The sequence below is a fragment of the Sciurus vulgaris genome, assembly GCF_902686455.1.
Source record: "Sciurus vulgaris genome assembly, chromosome: 7".
Taxonomy (NCBI): Eukaryota; Metazoa; Chordata; class Mammalia; order Rodentia; family Sciuridae; genus Sciurus; species Sciurus vulgaris.
Genome location: NC_136467.1, coordinates 104252947 through 104271536, shown reverse-complemented (window position 1 = coordinate 104271536; position 18590 = coordinate 104252947). Strand labels below are relative to the sequence as shown.

The window sequence follows — 18590 nt, the reverse complement described above, 5'->3', positions numbered from 1 at the left end:
AGTTAAAAGGAAAGAATTACATTATCCTAGGAAGACACTGATTTATAGTTTTAATTTTCTTTATATCAAGTCACACTCATCTGTATACAGGGAAAGAAGCTAGAAATTGTATCAAGAGGGAAACCCCTAAACTCTTCAGGGGAATAGAGTTAATTGGTCCCCTATTTTTGTAGTTGAAAGGGTGTAATTCTCTACTACCATGCTGTTTTTAATTCTTGGCAGATCCTTGGAAACAAAGAAAATCAAATTCTCCCACTGACTTCTCAGAGTCAATTCAACAAAACCTGTCAACTAAATATCATGCAAATGGCACTGTGGTAGCTTTCAAGCTGGTGATACAGTATCTGTTATTCAAGAGGTCACAGTCTTTAGGATTTAAGGTGATATAAAAATAATCATAAACAACAAGTGTAAGCATCATGGACAGGCACACAGGGAATGCTTATTGGGGTTTGAGTATTTAAAAGACCAGTCGTGTCTTTAAAACACATGTTTATTAAAATAAATCAATGTGATTGTCTCTCACAATTAGCCTTAGTTTAAACTGAAGGGTCAACCTTCGTTATTTTAATTTTTTAAAAAGCAGTTTGGAAAATTTGCAGAGGTAGTAACTTGTTTTTCTTTCCAGATGTCTGAGTCAGGAACTACAGTTATCCATGAAGAGTGGCAGAAAATGGACTGTATACACCTTTTTGTAATGCAACAATGAAGGAGTAGGCATGGAGATTCAAAGTCCAGGTATTCTTATTTGAGAATGTAGGAATCAGATCAGGAGAATCGAAACAGAAGACTGGAATGATAGAGTTAAGATGACAGGGCTGGGGTAGAAGTAAAATTGGGAAGACTCCTCACTCTTTGGGTAGAAACGAGCCTTGTAGTAGAGTTTAAATGATTAAATGTCCCCTTCCCCACTTCATCAGGTAAATTGTCTAGTGCACAATTGGAAATGACTGAAGGGTCTGTGCAGAAACAACTTTCAGACAAAACTTTGTGCTGGTCACTGAGCATGCTCAGCTTTCAGCCTTCTGCAGAAACGTGAACTCGTTGTCTCTAGATTTTAACTGTGGCAGCTTGGGGGCAGGAGTGACTGTGGTAGAGCTAGCTTGGCGTGGAGTTGTGGCAGAGACCACAGGTGGATCCTGGATTGTGAATACACTTGAACCGGAAGGTGTGGGACGCTGGGGCGAGGGAAGGGGGAACCTGGGTGGGCAGCCGGGCGGGAAGTCAGAGAAGACACCAAGAAAACAACCTATCAATGTATTTGACCTAGATTTGACCGGCAACCCGTTGTGAAGAGAGAGTTTGGTTAATTCGAGACGGGTATTGTGCAGTTGCAGGAGAGTAGGGGCAGAACAGGGTTCCGGGCCTTGTTCCATAGGAATGAGTCGGGGGGAGGGGCGAGGTCTTTATCACTAAATAGCGGGCCTCGCAGGTCCTCCCAGCTGCTCCTTGGGAAGCAACCCACCCTTGGTAAGGGACAGAGTGTTGTTGCAGAGAGGCCAAGAGCCACCTGGCATCCTCGGCCTGCCCCTTTTCCACAGTTCTCCGCTCCAGCTGGGGTTAGTCGCCAGGGGCTAACATCTGGAGGGTTTGGAACCCGCTCAAACGCACCTTTGCCTGCTCGTTCTGTACTTGAGTCCCTGAACGGGTGCAACCGCGTCCAGGAGAATCTTGCAGACTCTTAGATTCCTATGCTTTTGTTGGTACGGAGAGGAGAGTTTTCTACTACTATGTAGATGAACAATGATTATTGAAGATGCGTTCCACGGTTACAAAGCCTACAGGCGGTGCCCGCGGACCACCAGGCACAGCAGGGGACGGGGGCGCACTGTCCGGCTTGGAGCGCCCGCTCACACTTCTGGGGCTGCGGCGATCAGCTAGCACACAAGTGGCCAAGAATGAAGTAGCGAGGGCAGTGTAGACACCTCAAAACATCAAATCGCGTAGCTCCTAGCGCCCACAACGCGCAAGGTACGCTTCGGGGCGGTCCTGCATGACCCCGGAAGAGAAAGTTGTTTTGGGGAAGGGGAGAGAGGAGAGCGTGTTAAGTAAAACTACAAATTAAAAGTTGGTCTGCTCCTGTCAGAACGCCTCTTCTCCGTCTCGTCTTAGCCTCAGGCCCCTTCAGAATCTGGATTCCTCAAGGGGTTCGATGCTCCCCCAGGCTCAGCCGGACTTGGGGGACGGTGAGCCGACCGCCTGCAGGTTTCTCGACCCTCTCCTGATCCAGGTCTCCAGGAAAACCCGGAGCGGAGCATCCCTCGGGCTGGGAAACGCCCTCGGCGGGCGCCCAGCAGCGCGCATGCTCAGAGCTCGCGGCAGCAGCAAGTAGGAAGCTCCGCGCGGCAGCACCAGCGGCGGCAGGAGGGTGGGAGGGGATTAGCAGGCTGGCGGGCGGGGGCGCTGGGACGCCGGAGGGATCCCGCCCTAGGTTCCTCCGAGCGTTTTGGACCAAGGAGCTCGGCGCGAGGGGCGAGTGAGCCTGGGGCCAGCTAGGAGCGCGGAGCCTGCAGCGGGCAGCGCGGAGCGGGGCCCCCGGGCAGAGCGGGCTTAGAGCCCGGGGCTCCGCGGCTCGGGACCTGGCTCCGGCGGGGGGCGGCGATGTTCCACTGCATCCCCCTGTGGCGGTGCAACCGTCATGTGGAGACCATCGACAAGCGCCACTGCTCCCTGGTCTACGTCCCCGAGGAAATCTACCGCTATGCTCGTAGCCTGGAGGAGCTGTTGCTGGACGCTAACCAGCTCCGTGAGCTGCCCGAGGTGAGTGGCCGGCCTTACCTGCTCCCTGGTCTCGGAGAAGCGCGCCCAGCCCTTTCCCACCCCTTTTTTCCTTTCTCCCCTGCTTTTCCACCTTTTGGATTCTGGCCGGCCGGCAGGTCCAGCAGGAAACACTTCCTGCATTCACCTGCTTCTTTCTTCCCTTGCTTCTCTAACTCCATCCTTTCCCAGTAAAAGTTCTTTTACATTTTATTCAAAGCAACTTGATTTCTTTCAAGTAGTTACTAGAGTTTGTACGATTGGAGAAACATTCTGGGCCAGTAAGTAGCTAAGTTACACGTCAAGGTACTAACACCAGGTACTTGTGCCCGGGTAGGTGAGGAGCCAGGTGGCTCGGAATGTTCCCAGCTGGAGGCTACCAAACACCGCATCCCGCCCCCGGGGACGTTCCCCTCACTTTGTTTCCCCATCATTGGCCAGGGCTTCTCCCTTTTGGTCAAGCAGGTACGTGAGTACCTTGGGACCTGGGCAGCGCGCAAGTGAACCACACTATCTCGGCATCTTAGCAGGAATGTGCTCCAGGCCTTATCGCAGATGGGCTGTTCTCTGAAATGCTGTAGCTTGGCCGGCTTGCAGTGGCCCTGGGGAGCGGCAGTGAGGTGGGGGCAGGAGGAAAAATGGGCCTGGGGAACTGGGCACAGGTGCCCAGATACCCAGATGCCGGCTGCTTGGGCCTTGCCTGCATGGACCTGTTGCGTGGTAGGCGCTGAGGTGAACGTCAGCAGAGGCTCTGCGGGTGGATCAGCCTGGCAGCTGTCTTTCCCAGAGCAACCGCATTCAGCCTTCTTACTTCTGACCTTTCAGCGATGTGTTAGCCTCTTCAGAATTGTTTACGTAAATTAATCACTCCTCCACGGCCGAACTTTTCAAGCGACATATGCAGTTTTTTTCTTTATTGAAGGGTCAAGGAACTGCAAACTGTTAGTCCGTGGGTTCACCTGGGGAATTTAGCTTGAGGAACTTCTAAGGAGGAAGATATCCTGAATTCAGGTGTGTGCAGGAAGTCATTGTGTGCCAATCCAAAGGTGTGCAGGAAGTAGGGAGACTGCTGGAAGGCGGGGAGAGGACCTGGAGGCCTGAGCGTCGAAACTCAAGTATCTTGCTTGTCTTTTGGTTAAACACAAACCGCGTCATTGTTACAGAAACACTGGTCAAATGTTCTGGCTCGTTAAACTGACCTGATATGTTCTGCAGCGCTGACAGTGTTTTGAAAAATCAGAACTGTGTTTTTGTCAACATTTCAAGCGTTGTTATTCTTCTTGGATGAACTTTTCTTGGTTTGTGTGGAATTGATTGGATGGTTTGCTCTGTGTAATCACAGAGATTATCCTCACTAGGATCTTTGCAAACCCCCCTCCCCCCCTCCCAGGCTTTATTTAGCTTAGAAGCAGAAAAGCCATCCAGTTCTTTCAGGCATTTATTATTTGCAGGAATTTTCAAATACATGGTTTTGTCTGGACTTTAGCTTCCTTAAATATGACTTAAGTGACACACACACTCACTGCTTTAAATTACATAATTTTAGGCATTGAAATGTGGAATAGGTAATGTAATACTTTTCTAGGACTCCAGAATTAAGTTATTAAAGATTGAGTGAAAAGTTACTCAACCAGAAATGTTGCAGTCAGTGCTCTTCGTGGTGTTTGCTTTCTTTTGTAGAACTGGAAGATTTCTTTTGACTCAGTTGGCTTTTCATTCCCTTCTACCAAATTTGTGGGTTTTCTTGTAATGTTTGAGAATTTAGCTTGGCATGGGAAATTATAGGTTTTAGAAATGTCAGGTATTTCTACTGATTGTAGAAATGGAAACTCAGAAGCTCAAAATATGAAGCTCAAAATAAAGTCTAATGGCACTCTGCAAATATAGTAAATAAACATTTCAAGGGCTAGAGGTGGTCTTCTTATTGGTAATTATTGCTCTTAAAGCTCCTAACTTAGTAAGTTTTGAGATCATGTAAGATCTGTTTCTTACTGACTTATTTTACCAGAGTTACTTGGGTGTGTACATATAAGAAATGAACAGCCACCTTGAAAGTATTGATATTAGTTCCATTCATAATCTTTCCTTCCATTGTTTCACCTCTAAGATCTCTGTAACTCATTGCTTCTGCTCACCGTTGCCCCTGCTCTCTTCTTCAAACTCCTGGCTCCTCACTTGCCACATGGATGCTCTTTTGCTGATAAGCCTCAAAGATCCCTGTGTGTGGTGACGTTACCAGTTGTGTATTCTCATATCTGTAATTTGGAAGCACAGCCTAAGGGGAAGCCTGCACCCCCTACCTGACAGCAGGCTTCAGGACAATAACAGATACCTTCTCTCCACTAAGAGGCTTGCAACCTCTCATTTGCTCCAACATCTTCCTTTTACAAATTGAAATTCAGAATTGAAGTGACTTTCTCAGAGCTATCCAGCTGGTTAGATGCAGTCTCTATCCTTGTTCATTCAGGTATGCACCAACTACAACTGCTTTGGGCAACTAGTAGGAATCTAAGCTGTTCTATTTCTCACACATATCAAACCTTCAATTATTCAGTGCCCCCTTTTATACACATCTCATTAAAACTTGGTCTTGTCAAACATTTGTTAAGCCTCCGTGATTCGCTAGTTTTTGGGAATGTAGAGCTTAAAGGAGCTGTGACTTCTATGTGCTGTTCACAGCTTTGTGGGGAGCAGATGTCTTTGGTAAAGATGTGGTGAGTTTGGTGTAGAGAGGGCACCTCTTTGAACACACTCATCAGCAGATGTGATGGTCACTCACCTAACGCTCACCTGTGGCAACCTCTCAGAACCACCGTTATTCAGAGGATGCCTCAGAAGCCTCATTCTTAGCTTGCTCCCCATTGCATGGTAGTCTCACCATCCTTTCCCATCTATCTGCTGCTCCCCTCTGTGCTACTCCATGCTGTGTGATTCTTTGGAGATCTGTTCTAACAGAGATGATGTCACTTTAACTTCTTCGAAGTGCTTGCATGATTTGCTCACCCTTGATCATTAAGCAGTTATGTATTTGTTGAATGAATGTTGCTGAGCCTTGTGAAATCTTCCTCCTTTGCATCTTTCTCTTGCATTAGGCATTTCTCTGCTCTAGCATCTATCCTTTTCTTATATAGTCAGAGTGTTCAAGGTGGAAGTGACCTCGGAAGTGAATGCCATCCATGTGGGGAAGTTATTTTGTCTGGTTTTGTGCTATGGGATCTTGACTTCCCCTCTGTGTGCCCTCATGTTTCAGATGCCATTGTTTTTTCCTCAGTGTGTGTCATTTCTCAAATACCTCCAAACCTGTGCTGTGCTCTGATCTCTCTAGCACCATTACAGTGCTTAGTATAGTAGGCAGCAAATAAACTTTAAGTGAATGTGTTCAAGTCTTCCCAGCTTAAAAAGTTGAGTTTCATCTGTTACTTCCTCTTAGTGTTCAGTTGATCATTTGTAGGGTGTCAGCTCATTTCTCAAATACCTGCTCCCTGTGGTCCTTCTTTCTCACATCTTGCTTTATTTTTCCTAGCTCTAGGACACTTATCATCACCTAAGTTCATACTGTGTAGTTACATACTTGTAGCTTGTCTATCTCCCCAAGGAGAACATAAACCTTGCAAGGGCAGGGATGCTGATGACTGAACCTAGGGAAGTACCTGGTGCATTGTGAGCTCAAGTCCTTGTTGCATTAATGAGTCGTTGAACATGTTGTCATTAGCAGGCTGCCCCTATTTCTTAACCATGGTAATTCCCCTTCCTGTGGTCTGACTTAATTGGTTAAAACTAATAATGACAAAAATCTTTTTCAGAACCCAGGAGCCTTTGTGAGTCTTTGTTCACCTTCTCTTCTGTGCTTTTGAAATAATTTTTATGCACTGTTAACATATTTTCTATGAATATGACTTCAAGTGCAACATCCCCAGCTGCAGTCTTTTAAGGGGATACCCATACCCTCTTGAAATAAGTTCCTTTTGTCTTCACCCAGCCATGTTTCAGTTTAGATCTTATCTTCAGAACTGGCATCTCTTTCCAGCAGTTCCATTTCTGAGGGGTGGGACAGCCATTCTTCATATCTCAAAAGTCCATGGATTTATCTTTATCTTTCTTTCTGTTCATCCATTCTGTCAACAAGATCTATCGTTTCTCTTTCAAAATGCCATCTTTCTTCTCCTTCCTGGTTGGTTTCCCCTGGGTTTGTGTTGTCCATTGCTGGTCATATTTTGCCAAGGCTCTTTAGGATTTGTCTTGAAGGGCAGAGAGCACAGGTGTTGGATTCAGATAGTTGAGGACAGTGTTTCATCTCTTGAAGACTTCAGTTTCCTCAGTTGTTAGAGTAGTACTTACCCTATGGTGTCATTCTGGGAATTAAAAAGGTCATGGGTATAAACTGCTCAAAGTATCAACACAAAGTTAGCTCTAACTTGTACAAAATCCTTGTGAATACTTTGGCAAGAACCTTTTATTACAAAACAGTGTTTCTTAAACTGAAGTTTAAAAATATTTTCCTGGGTGTTTTTAAAATCAGAATTAAATTTTCAATAATATTTTTTCTTAAAAATCACAAATTCTGTGTGTCATTTATATTTCGATTATAAGTGATTAGTGTCATATGATTTTATTGCTTGTGCTTCATTGAACACTCCTTTAATTGTAGTTAATGAGGGAAGAACAGATAAGGACATTTTACAGAAATGATGTGTTAGGGTCAGATGATGATTAAAAGTTGAGTGAGCCAAGATATCATGGCATTTTGTTAGAAAAGAGCGATGGGGAGCCCAGGGAGTCACAGGGCCTGAGGTGGTGTAGCCGCTCAGAATGCGAACACAAGAAGCCCGTGCGGAGTGAGCATGGTCTGGAATACACTGTGAGTGGCCCTGCAGTGTCTGTCTGTAAAATCACATCATTGTTATGTCGGGTTTTCCTTTCTTGGCTTTTATCAGGTTTTGAAAATTGTTTCACTTTACAATTTTATAAGAACTAAAGCACAGGAAGACATGCCTCCCAGTTTTAGGTTTGGGCTTTCTTAAATAGCATAATAAAAACAGTAAGTCAATTATTTTTAAAAAGTCAGTTTTTAAGAAAAATAAAGATGATTAAGTCATTGCTTAAGAGAAAAGAGATCCAAAGGGAATATTTTCTCTTTGTAGTGCTTGCTGATCCACAGATTTCTCAGGTTAGGGAAACAGTTTCATTTTCGGATATCCTGTTATTACTGTACAATTTAGTGACTAATTGCTTTTTGATTGCTTTCTGTGTTGGTCCAACCCTCTCGTTCTTCCCCAGTACCTCCTCTTACTCTCTACACTTAGAGATGAGAAAACTAAGAGTTAGGGAAGTTATAATTTGTTCCAGGTTAGTGAAGATTAGAGTCTCTTTGATCATGAAACATTTAGTGAGTATCTGTGACATAATTATAATAGGCACCACCTTGGAGATTTTACTGAGTTCCAAACAATGTATTAAGTGCTTTACATAAACCATTTCTCTTAAACTGAATAACAACCTATTCTAGCCATTATAGTTTTAAATTTTCAAATGAAACTGAGATTTAAGAAATTTATTTAAGAGACTTGGGTCAAGGTTAGTTCTGGAGGGAGCATTTGACTCCCTCTGCATGTGTGCATTTATCTCTATGTTGCACTGCACACCTGGGAGGCTACCTGGGAGTGAGGAGGCCCACAAAGTGAGCATTCTCAGGGGGAGCCTCTGCAGAAGCTGATAGTTTGGAGGAGTTTCATACTCTCTGGAGAACTCAGAGAAGACTTTAGAGGTGGTCATATTCAAACTAGACTGGAGAGAGAAAAAGAGTGTTGTCTGAACTGATCATTTCCAGGTGCAGTTGCTGAGAGGTGTCTCAGTGGTAGGGAGTAACTAGAGAGCAGCCTGCAGCCAGACCAGGGAGGGGACTTTGTTGATTTGCTGAGGAGATGAGCTCTGTCCTATAGGCAGGGAGGCTCATGGAAGATATTCAATCCAGAGGTGATTTCTGTCTTTAGAAAGATAATTCTGGAGCAGAGGAGGGGATAGTGTTGGGATAGGAAGGAGTACCTACGGGAGGAATGGGGGGATGCTCACTATAGGTCTCCCTATTGGGAACCCCTGCCCTCCATCCGGTTCTTGCTGCCACACCACCTTCTGAGCTGACTCACTGAGTGCTTCATTGATACTTGTAGGACACCAAGTATAAAACATTCTCCCCCTTTTGTGGGCATGTTTCCTTGACTGTGAGATGACTCTGCATTCAACTAAAACATGGCAAGCTTTGTATGTAGGCATTGGCTTGGGAGAAAAATAGCCTGATGTATAATGAGTGGGAAGAGCCTGTTTATTTTTGGTTTTGTTCAGATAAATGTGGTCATCAAGTGTATAAAACTGTACCCACAGTGACATTTAGGTTCTGTTTTTCTGAGTAATATGAATGCATTCTTATGTGTGTACTATGTCATGAACTTCAGTTTCACCATCCTCTGCTGATGCTCTGAAAGACCAGCACTTGGAGAATACTTATTATTCTAGAGTTCTTTGAAAGTAAACTCAGTGCTAGAATGTCAAAAAATAGCTCAAATCTTTGAGAAAGAGTATAACTATTTGCCTAATAAAACTAGTTCTAGAATTGACAAAGATTGAATCATATTTTCAGTATGGTGAAAGGGTAGAATGAGTCTGTATCACTGTCCTCACTCCCCTCTGTCCTGGGGCTTCCAGAGGAAAGCACCTTAACCCCACCTCAGCCTTCTAGTGCACTATTCTCTCAGTCAGAATCTGCAGTCCCTGTGTTAAATACGTACTTGGGATTTCCTTAAAAATGGACCCTTAGCCATAGACTTGAAATTTTAGGAATAAGATGTCACTGATATTTGTATAAGAATATGAGAAATAGCAGCATGAACAGTTCTTTGCAGTAATGACGACTCTTCCCTATGGTCTTGCTGTGCCATGGAACTCTGTTGCATTATTTGGGTGAGCATCCAGTGAGTGCTTCAGGCTTCTCACTGTGTTCATGGAAGGCAAGGTAAGTTTGCCTATTTTAGAACTCCACATGGAATGCAGGGCTAGAAATGTTTGTCCTCTGCTTCATAAGATAGTTGTGAAGGGTGATGAGATCATGAGCCAGGTCTTGGTAAATGCATAGAAGAGACTTCTGGATGTCCATTAACTTTCTCTTAGGTGTTATTTAGTGGACAGGAATGGTAATTTACTATTGCATGTGGTGTTTTAGAAGTTCTAATGGTGTGTGTGTGTGTGTTGTGTAAAATATCTTGGATTCCTAGAACTAAGATATGATTTTTAAAAACTTTTCCCTTATTATTTTTGAAGAGTTTACTTATCTAGGCTCTATCTTCTTGATTCCAGAGAATTTGATTCAGTTGGAAGAAATTGGGTTATTTTTGTTTCCAAGAACCCCAAGGAATGGATTTGTCTTGTGTGGGTGGAGGAGGTGTTACACCTAATGATAGGGTATACTTGACTGATTGCTTGAGTGGCTGGCTGGATTGGATTCTGTCTGCCCTGACCACCGCAGTCACCTTTCTTTCCACAATCCACACCCAGTTCCTGGGAAAAGATAACCAAGAAAAGCTGTCAGCTGACATGTGCTAAGAGCACAAGTCAGATGAGCAGTTGTGAGGGCCAGAAAGTGGCTTCCAAACCTCTCAGGATGTGACACACACACTCACATATATATGCATATATATGTATAAACAGATGTATAAATACATGCAATATTTTGTGTAATGTATTTTATTATAAATACACATAAAATGCAATATATCTGTATCTATATCTATATTAAGCAGAGCGGAGTAGAGATCTAGAGATTGTAGAGATCTATCTATGTGACAGCTAAGGAAAGCCAAGAGGTCAGGTGACATATCAAAGGAGAATGAAGATATGGGCTGTACAACCCTGACTCCTGGTTTCCATTCCTGTGATCTTGTGGGGACTGGAAAACAAACCTGCAGGCTGGCTCAGTATCTCTGCTGCCTTTATCCTTGACTGCTGTTCTTTTCCATTGATCTGGATAGGCTTTAGTCAGTTGATCAGATATTCGTATTGGGTCTTTAGAAGACTAACATCCATTTCTTTCCTTCAAGTAGCATAGTCTTTAGTCAGGGAGAGAAGTCTAGTGTTCTGGAGTGGTTGATGTAGCTGAGTGCCATGTGAGTGCAAACCAAGAGTTGCTTGGAGAAGCTTGTTGCATTAAAATGTAGAAAATTGGGATTCCAGCCTTCACTGCATCTGGGCTCACAGGAGCTGGCAGTGGGCAGGGCTTTGCAGACAGTCATCTTTGTCAAGGTGAGACAATGCTGTGTGTTATGGAGATAGACCTCTACTCTGGGTTGACTTGATTGCTTCTGGAACAGGAGGGCAGTGACCTCTTAGTTGTTGCAACTTGAATAGGTATTTGACTTTACTCTTTCTCAGTTTGCTCATCTGTAAAAAGATGGTAATGATAACCCCTACCTCATGAAGTTGTGTGAAGACTGTTAATATGTGCACAGTGCTGAGTACAGTGTTTGGAAGATAGGAAGTATGCAGTGCAGTTTGAGAGTTGTTGGTATCAACTGTGTTCCAGGTCCAGACTTCTTTTTTTCTTACCTCCTTTAAGACTGCTCTCGGTACACTTGGTTAGTGATCTTGCTAAAGTGTGTGATGAGTCCGTGCTGCAGTGGCTTACTGCACCTGCAGGATACAATCTGCCACATTCTTGTGCTCTGTCTCCCCTTCCCATCTCTTTCCAATTGAAACCGTGTGTTTCAGAGGCAGTTAGCTGCCCTTAGTTGCAATACATTGTTTTACGCTTCTGATCCTCATTTTCGTAATTGCTTCTGTGGTAATGTGCTTTTCACTCCTTTGCGAGCTCACTGCTCCCCATCCTTTTGGAGGGAGCTCAGGAGAAAACATTCCTTTGGGAAGTCTTTCTGCCCTTCTTCTGAAGTCTCTGGGGACATCATTGACATCAGTCTTGACTGTAATGATTTCTGTCCTCCATCAGAGCAAGCTCCTTAAAGCTGTATACCTTTCTTCTTTGTTTTGCTGTTGCCTAATGGGATGGTTGGTGCAAAGCAGACATGGAATACATATTTGAATGGCATTCATGGGGAATGTTTTGACCCTTTTGGGAAATGATTTAGATTTGGATTCAGACCACACCTATAAGTGACAGATTGGAGATTATACCATGAAGCACTGGGCTCCCGCAGTCCTTGCGTGTCTCCGTACATCATGACAAAGTGAAAGCACTGATCTGGGGCTCTTGTCTTGCCCACTTTGCTTATCTGAATGATGAAGGGAGGGTGTGAGTGATCTTGTCTGCCTTTAAGTTCTGGCCTTTTTGGATGCTAACTTCATGGCTTGCTGCCCTAGGGAGAACCTTAGGAGAGAGGCGCTGCCGTTGTACATATGCTCCCTGGGGTTGCCTTGTAGGGTTTAGTAGAACCACAAGTCTAGGCTTAATCATTATAATCAAGGATTTGATAATAAGGCAAAGCCGTTCCAAACCCTTACCCTCCTGTGGTCAGTTGTTGATTCCCAGAACCAATTAAGGAAAAAAGATCAGCAGATTTTCCTTGGTTAACACACACATGCGCACACATGCCAACCATTTTTGAACCCTGAATATTTTCCTTCTCTATCAGTTGCATTTTCCCAGCTTTTAAAAGTGAAGTTTGCAATTTGGCTGGGACTTTTTGTGTCCTTATTATGTGAACTCAAGCAATTTAGAGACGGTTGTTTGAAGCTTCCTTTTGGGTTGATTTGATACCCAAGAGACTGTATTTTGGGAAATGTAGTTTGGGGACTGGCCATTAACATCTGTGGATCAACATCAGACCGAGGTGGCTTTGCAGGGAGTATGCTAGGATGAGAGGCTTCAGCTGTCTGCTTTCCTGCTGCGTGGCTGGTGTCTCTGACGGGGTGTTGGCGTCAGGCTTCAGAGGCTACTGGCTCAGGAATGGGGACACGGGAGGCTCCCTGCTGTATCTGAAAGGCCCTCCTTTCTCTTCTCCTCATCCACTCCACGTGTTTATTGAGTGCTGGCTCTGTTTCAGGCATTGCTCTGTCTAGCACGGCGATAGAATCTGTCCTTGTGGAGTGTTCATCTAAGTAGTGGAGATAACCAGTAACCAGATAAGCAAGAACAAATTTCAGATTGTGACTGAAGCTGTGAAGAAAACAAAACAGGGATATGTAGTTGAAAGGGATGCAGGTGGAGGCCTCAGGTCTGAGAAGGTCTCTTGAAGGAGGTGACCTCCTCCCTGAGGAGAGTGCGGCAGCTGCAGGAATATGACAGGGTTTCCAATAGAGGTTGGGGATGAGCATGGCGAGTTTAGGGGCAGAAAAAGGCTAGTGTGGCTGGACTACTCGGGGTGTGGGTAGGTACAATTGAGGTGAAGAACTCTGTGGAGCTTGGAGACTCTGCTAAGGATATTGGATGGGTCTTCATCAATTGAAGTTTGGCACATCATAAGTTCATAAGATATGTTATTTATATGAGAGCGTTCACTTGGCTTGCTGGTTAGAGATTAGACTGTGGAGAGAAGTGGAAGGAGCAGGGAGACCAGGAGAGGAGTCTTTCATGGACAGGCCCCAGGAAGCTGCAGTGGTGACTTGGAATCAGGCAGTTGAAGTAGGTTGTGGGCTGTGTCTTGGAAGGAAAGTGAATAATACCTTCAGGGAGTAGATGTTTAGTTTTATCAACTGGGAGGTGACAGGACAATTTATTCAATTAGGGAGGACTGGAAAAGGGAATACAGTGGTATAGAAACTGATAGGTACTTGAGTTGAGTCACAGTGGAAGTTTTAACCAGAACTAGAATTGAGGAGCGGAGGCCTGGAAATAAAGAGAATGATAAGATATTCAACATTTTTTGAATAGTATACCTAGATCTCTTCTAAACTCTCCCCGTGATTAATACATTCAATTTTCACAACCACCATACCCTCATTTTACATAAATGGCTTTGTCTTATGGACGAGGACACTGGGACATAAGAGATGATAAATAACTTGAAAGCTGGGATTTGAAATAATGTCATTTGGTTCAAGAGCCAGTGCTCCTAACCACTGGGTCTTCCTGGGTTGAGGTCAAACACAAGAAGATAGTTCTGTCCACACCAAAAGTCCCCGGATGAGCCAGGAGTTGCATTTGTTCTGTAAAGCGTAACAGAGATGCATTTATGAGGCCTGGGTTACTGTTGCATCATTAAGAAAAAGAGCACTGAGCTGAAAGATCTTTTTAAGAACCAGGTCACCAAATATTAATGAGCTCATTCAAGCATAATCTTTCAAAGAAGGTTTGCGGCACCCATTCTCTTATTGCTGTATTTCTTACCTTCAGGAAGTAACTTTCAGCTGAGTTCTTCTTAAAGTAAAAGCTCATGTGTTTGGGAAAATGATAGGAGTCTTATCCTGAGCACTGGCTTTGTCACAGTAGTGCCTGTTACAGTCTTGCTCATAATTCAACTCTTATACTATTTCTCCCTGTTCTTAAAGCATGATATTAAGTGATGAGCTCATGAGGCAGTTTTGAATCTTATGTAAAGATAAGTATTATGAAGAGGTCCTAATGTACTTTCTGGAAATGTATATTTTAGTACTGCTACAAATGGATGCTAATGACGTTATTGGAAGATAAGCATTTTACAACATCCCCACCCTATGAAATAGCATGTTACACATATTTACATACCTTGATTTTCCATAACTTCATTCTAATATGCAAGTGGAGAAAGGGGAAGTGTTGTGTGTGCCCCACGTTTCCGGTAACTGTTGTAAGTCCCAGAAATTTCAATGGGGTCAGGAGCAAGGTCAATCAAGTCCCTACACTTCAATCTCACCCCAGACCCATCCCTTTAGTCACTTATGTTTAAAAAGAAAATCAGTATTAAGATGTTTTTGTAAGGTAAACACAGCAGAGAATATTTATTTGGGATGTGTACTTCATGTCGTCTTTTAAAACATTTATGTATTCCACAATATTTTATTTCAATATTTAAGTTTAGGTCTAGGGTAAATGTTGTCTAATAGAAGCATCAGGTACCTTATGTGGTTTCACTTCATGGGTAGTTTTCCCTGGTTAGAGGGTCAACCCTAGAGAGACAGGAGTGTGTTTGTAGTGCTCTAGACTGCAAATAACAGAAATATCCACCCAGAATTCTTCCAGTGGTAGAGGCATGTGGTGATCTCACATTAGAAAGCCTGAAGCATGTGGTGTTGGGGCTGGTTCAGCAGCCTGTGGAGGTGGGGCACTGGAATGACTTCTCTCTGATCAGCTGGGCCTTTCTCCTGCTGCCCTGCTTGCATGGTGGCATCCCAAGTAAAGAGGAATCCCAGGCCAGCCCCAGCCGCAAGAGGCTGGAATGACAGTTTCTGGCTTAGTGTTTTCTGTGCTGCAGTGGGAGGCAGGTAGGCAGGAACAGGAATAAGGAGGTTGGGAAGGTTGGGAAGGGGCAGGCAGGCATTCTGTAGTGTCTGCTGCGAGGAGGGAGGAAGGAAGGAAGGAAGAAGGCGGGCAGACGGAGAGCCTGCTTGGTTCTTGCAGACACCTTTCCTTCCCATCAGGGAGCAGTAGGTAGTTGTAGTCTTTCATTTAACCCTCTGTCTTCTGCCAAAAACGTAGGGACCATCTGCTCAGGAGGAATCTTCATCTGCTCAGGAAGAACCTTCAGCAGAAATGACTTCTGTTTCAAAGTATTCTTTAAAAAAAAAAAAAAAAAAAAAAGCTTGTATGTGTAGCTATTTCCCTTAGATTTTGTTCTCATTGCATGACTGAGAAATTTTGTGAGAGCAAAAACACAAGATAGGTATTATAAAAGTTAAAGGCTAGTACACTTACTTTCTAACTTGTAACATTTCTGAGACTCAGTGGCCTTAGTTTTTCAGGCCTCCGTGCCTTTGCTTTCCTGAGGGTATTCTTCTTAAATGCAAAACCCTGCTGCTAAGCCCTCCCAACCCACCTGCATCTCTGGGATCTTCAAACCCCTCCAGCTTCATGTATCACGATGTTTACCAGGGTAGGACTTACCTGTCTATCAGTTTCTTTTCTATCAGGGACTAATTTTGTGTGTCTGTCCCAGGCATGGGGACATTCAGTTCCTTAATCACAGGAAATTCTAAAAGTTCATTGCATTTAAAAAATGTATTTGTTTTATTTATTTGTCTTGTGGAGCAGTTTAGAAACATCAATCCTGAGTTGTTTCCACATTTCTCCTGTGTCTACCCACTCCCTTTCAGTGCCTGGGTATCATATTTATTCCCAGGGGCCCATGATGCCTTTGTTTATCTGGAGCCCAGGTCTGTCTCATCGAGGATCTGTGTGTGGGCACAGACTCAGCTGGCCTCAACTAGGCATGTTAACATTTGTTTGCTGTCCACCTGAGAGGGAGGCGGGGGTGTGGGCTGAGTCAGCATGTCCTGCTGGCAGAGGGTCAACAGTAGCATAGAAAGATAACACATCATTAGTCATGTTGACAGAAGGACGTTTCCTCTCCCTCTTGCCTATTAGTAGAGGTGTTAATGAGGAGTAAAATGGCCAAAAGGCAGGAAGTGTTTCTGAAGCCCACACTGCCCACACAGTGGATGATCTGCCCTCACTCTAGGAAGAGTTGAGTGAAACCTCAGTCACTGTTTTAAAAATGCCAGTAACGGCTCTTCATTCACTGCCTGTAGTATTCAAAATGCACGTCTGGGCACTTTAACAGACTTTGTTTGGTCCTCATGTCAACTGTATGTGGGAGGTCTTTTGTTTATTTATTAAAGTCCTATTTTACAGATGGGAAAACTGGGATGGGCGCTTGCCCACGGACACTCAGGTGGGATCAGACAAGGCTGGGTTTAAGTCCACATCTGTCACACCCCAAAGGCCTATACTTTTTCACACCGTTTGGCAGACTCAGTCAGGAAGTGGCCTTGAGATCCTCATGCAGTCAAGTACATTGATGGCCCTACTGTGTGCTATGAGTTATTAGGCACTGAGAATGCAGAAGTGAGCACACAGTCCCTGCCCATAGGTGTCTGAGTTTAGCAATGAAATCAGGCACCTGAGCAGATCAGTTTGTGATGAGGCCTGGCTTGTGGAGCTAGCGGCAGAATCTTCCTGGAGATTCAGGGCAGTCCGTGCAAAGGCAGGGGACACGGCAGAGTCCTGTGACATTGGAGGCTCAGTTGTTCCAGGGTAGGAACTCCATTACTGAAGGCCTGGAATGCAGGTGAAAGAGTGTCTCATCAGACATTGATTTAGAGAGCTCAGCTTGATGGCAGCTTGTGGATGGATTTGAGGGGAACAGGAATGGAGATGGGTACTCCATTGGATGAATACTGAGAAGACAAATGAGCACAATTTTTTTGACCAACTGGATTTGAAGTGGAGAGTCCAGTGGTTGGGAAATTCTAGATAATGGTTGGATTCTTAATTTAAGTGACTTGTGTACCACCTTGAGAATTTCAGGAAAGGGATGATGAGTGCAGTAGATAAAAGGTCAAACCTGGTGGCTTCGGTTTTCTCAAGGTAGTCTGCTTGGTGATGGAGGTGGGGGTTGGACACAGGTGCTTGTGGGGTGGTGAAGGTGGAGGGGAAATTAAGGGAGGGATCTACTGGGCATTGTTGGGGTTTGCCCAGATTCTTGCTAAGTCAGTCTTCACCTTTTTTTTTTTAAATCTTTAGAGTGCTCAACTGTCCAGGCCTAGGATAGAGAAAGGTGAATTTCTCCTGCAGAATAGGGGTTGGCAGAATAAGAGAGTATGAGGCCATTGAAGATTCTGATGACAAAGAAGGGAGTTCCAGCTGGGGACAAGTCGTCAAAGAGGAAGTTGAACAGCAGACAGTGGGAGTGTGGCCGTGTGAGAGGGCATATCCAGGATACTGGAGTTGATGATTCGGGAGAGGAAGCAGTTCTGGGTGAGGCCAATATTCCAGGGTGTGACTCGGGTGGATGGTGATGAGCAGTGGGGTGTGGAGGTCATTGCCTTTACGCAAGCCCAGGAGTTTCTGAGATTGATCGTTGGGTGTGTCAGCTCTATTAGGAGCCACAGAATCAAATACCCATGGCAGGGCCAAATGGGCAAAGTGTAGGATGGGGAGAGCTAGCTGTAGACAAACCCATGGCAAACCAAAGGGCACATGCCCCATCTACAGAGGACAGCATCACCACCTGGCCAGCACAGCTGGGTGGGAATGTGGGCCTGCTGTTACTGCTTCATTGCACGCTTTTCTCCCTACCTCCACCCCTCAAACCAATTTTTATGTGAAGTGTCCTGATTTTTAAGTGTCCAACACTTAAAAACACTTAAAAATCAATAGTGTTCAGCAATTTGAAAAATGCACCGTGGGTTGCATGAATCAAGGGTCTAGGCGGATTTGCTGTGTGGGCCGCCTGTTTATACCCTCAATCTACTGACCACCCTGGTGATCCCTAAGATGGTGGAGGAGGTGAAGTGGGGAGGTGCTTATGAATTTTGTGTCAGAGTCTTAGAACATCTGACCTTTTTGTCATCCCATCCAGCTTGGAGGTTTTAAAGATAAAGAACTCAGTAAGCAGCTAATTAGGTTTTCAGTGGGAGCTAATAGGTCATGATAGTAATCTGAAACCTGTGGCTCAAGGGAACTGCAGATTGTGATGAAAAACTTGCTGTGTCTTTCTGGAACCCTGCACTCCTTTTCTGCACGTGGAATGCCCCTGCTGGTTCTCCCGATTTATTTCTTGATTCATATTTCCCCTTTTACCTATTCGCAGTAGATTCATCCCTTACCACTTTTTTTTTCTCTTTTTTTTCATTTTACTTCTCTATCTGCTCTTTATTTTCTTTCAGGATTCAGCTTAAGTTAGTTGGCTAAGGTAATG

The 18590-nt window shown here is 44.4% G+C and overlaps 1 protein-coding gene across 1 annotated transcript in view; it reads left to right on the top strand.

Annotated features, from left to right (window-relative positions):
- Positions 1-1330: 1330 nt before the first annotated feature.
- LRRC1 (leucine rich repeat containing 1) overlaps positions 1331-18590 on the top strand; it is a 125177-nt gene continuing 107917 nt past the window's right edge. Inside the window, 1 exon segment of the mRNA XM_079147641.1 lies at positions 1331-2760. Coding sequence (XP_079003767.1) covers positions 2602-2760 — 159 coding nt within the window. The 5' untranslated portion in view covers positions 1331-2601.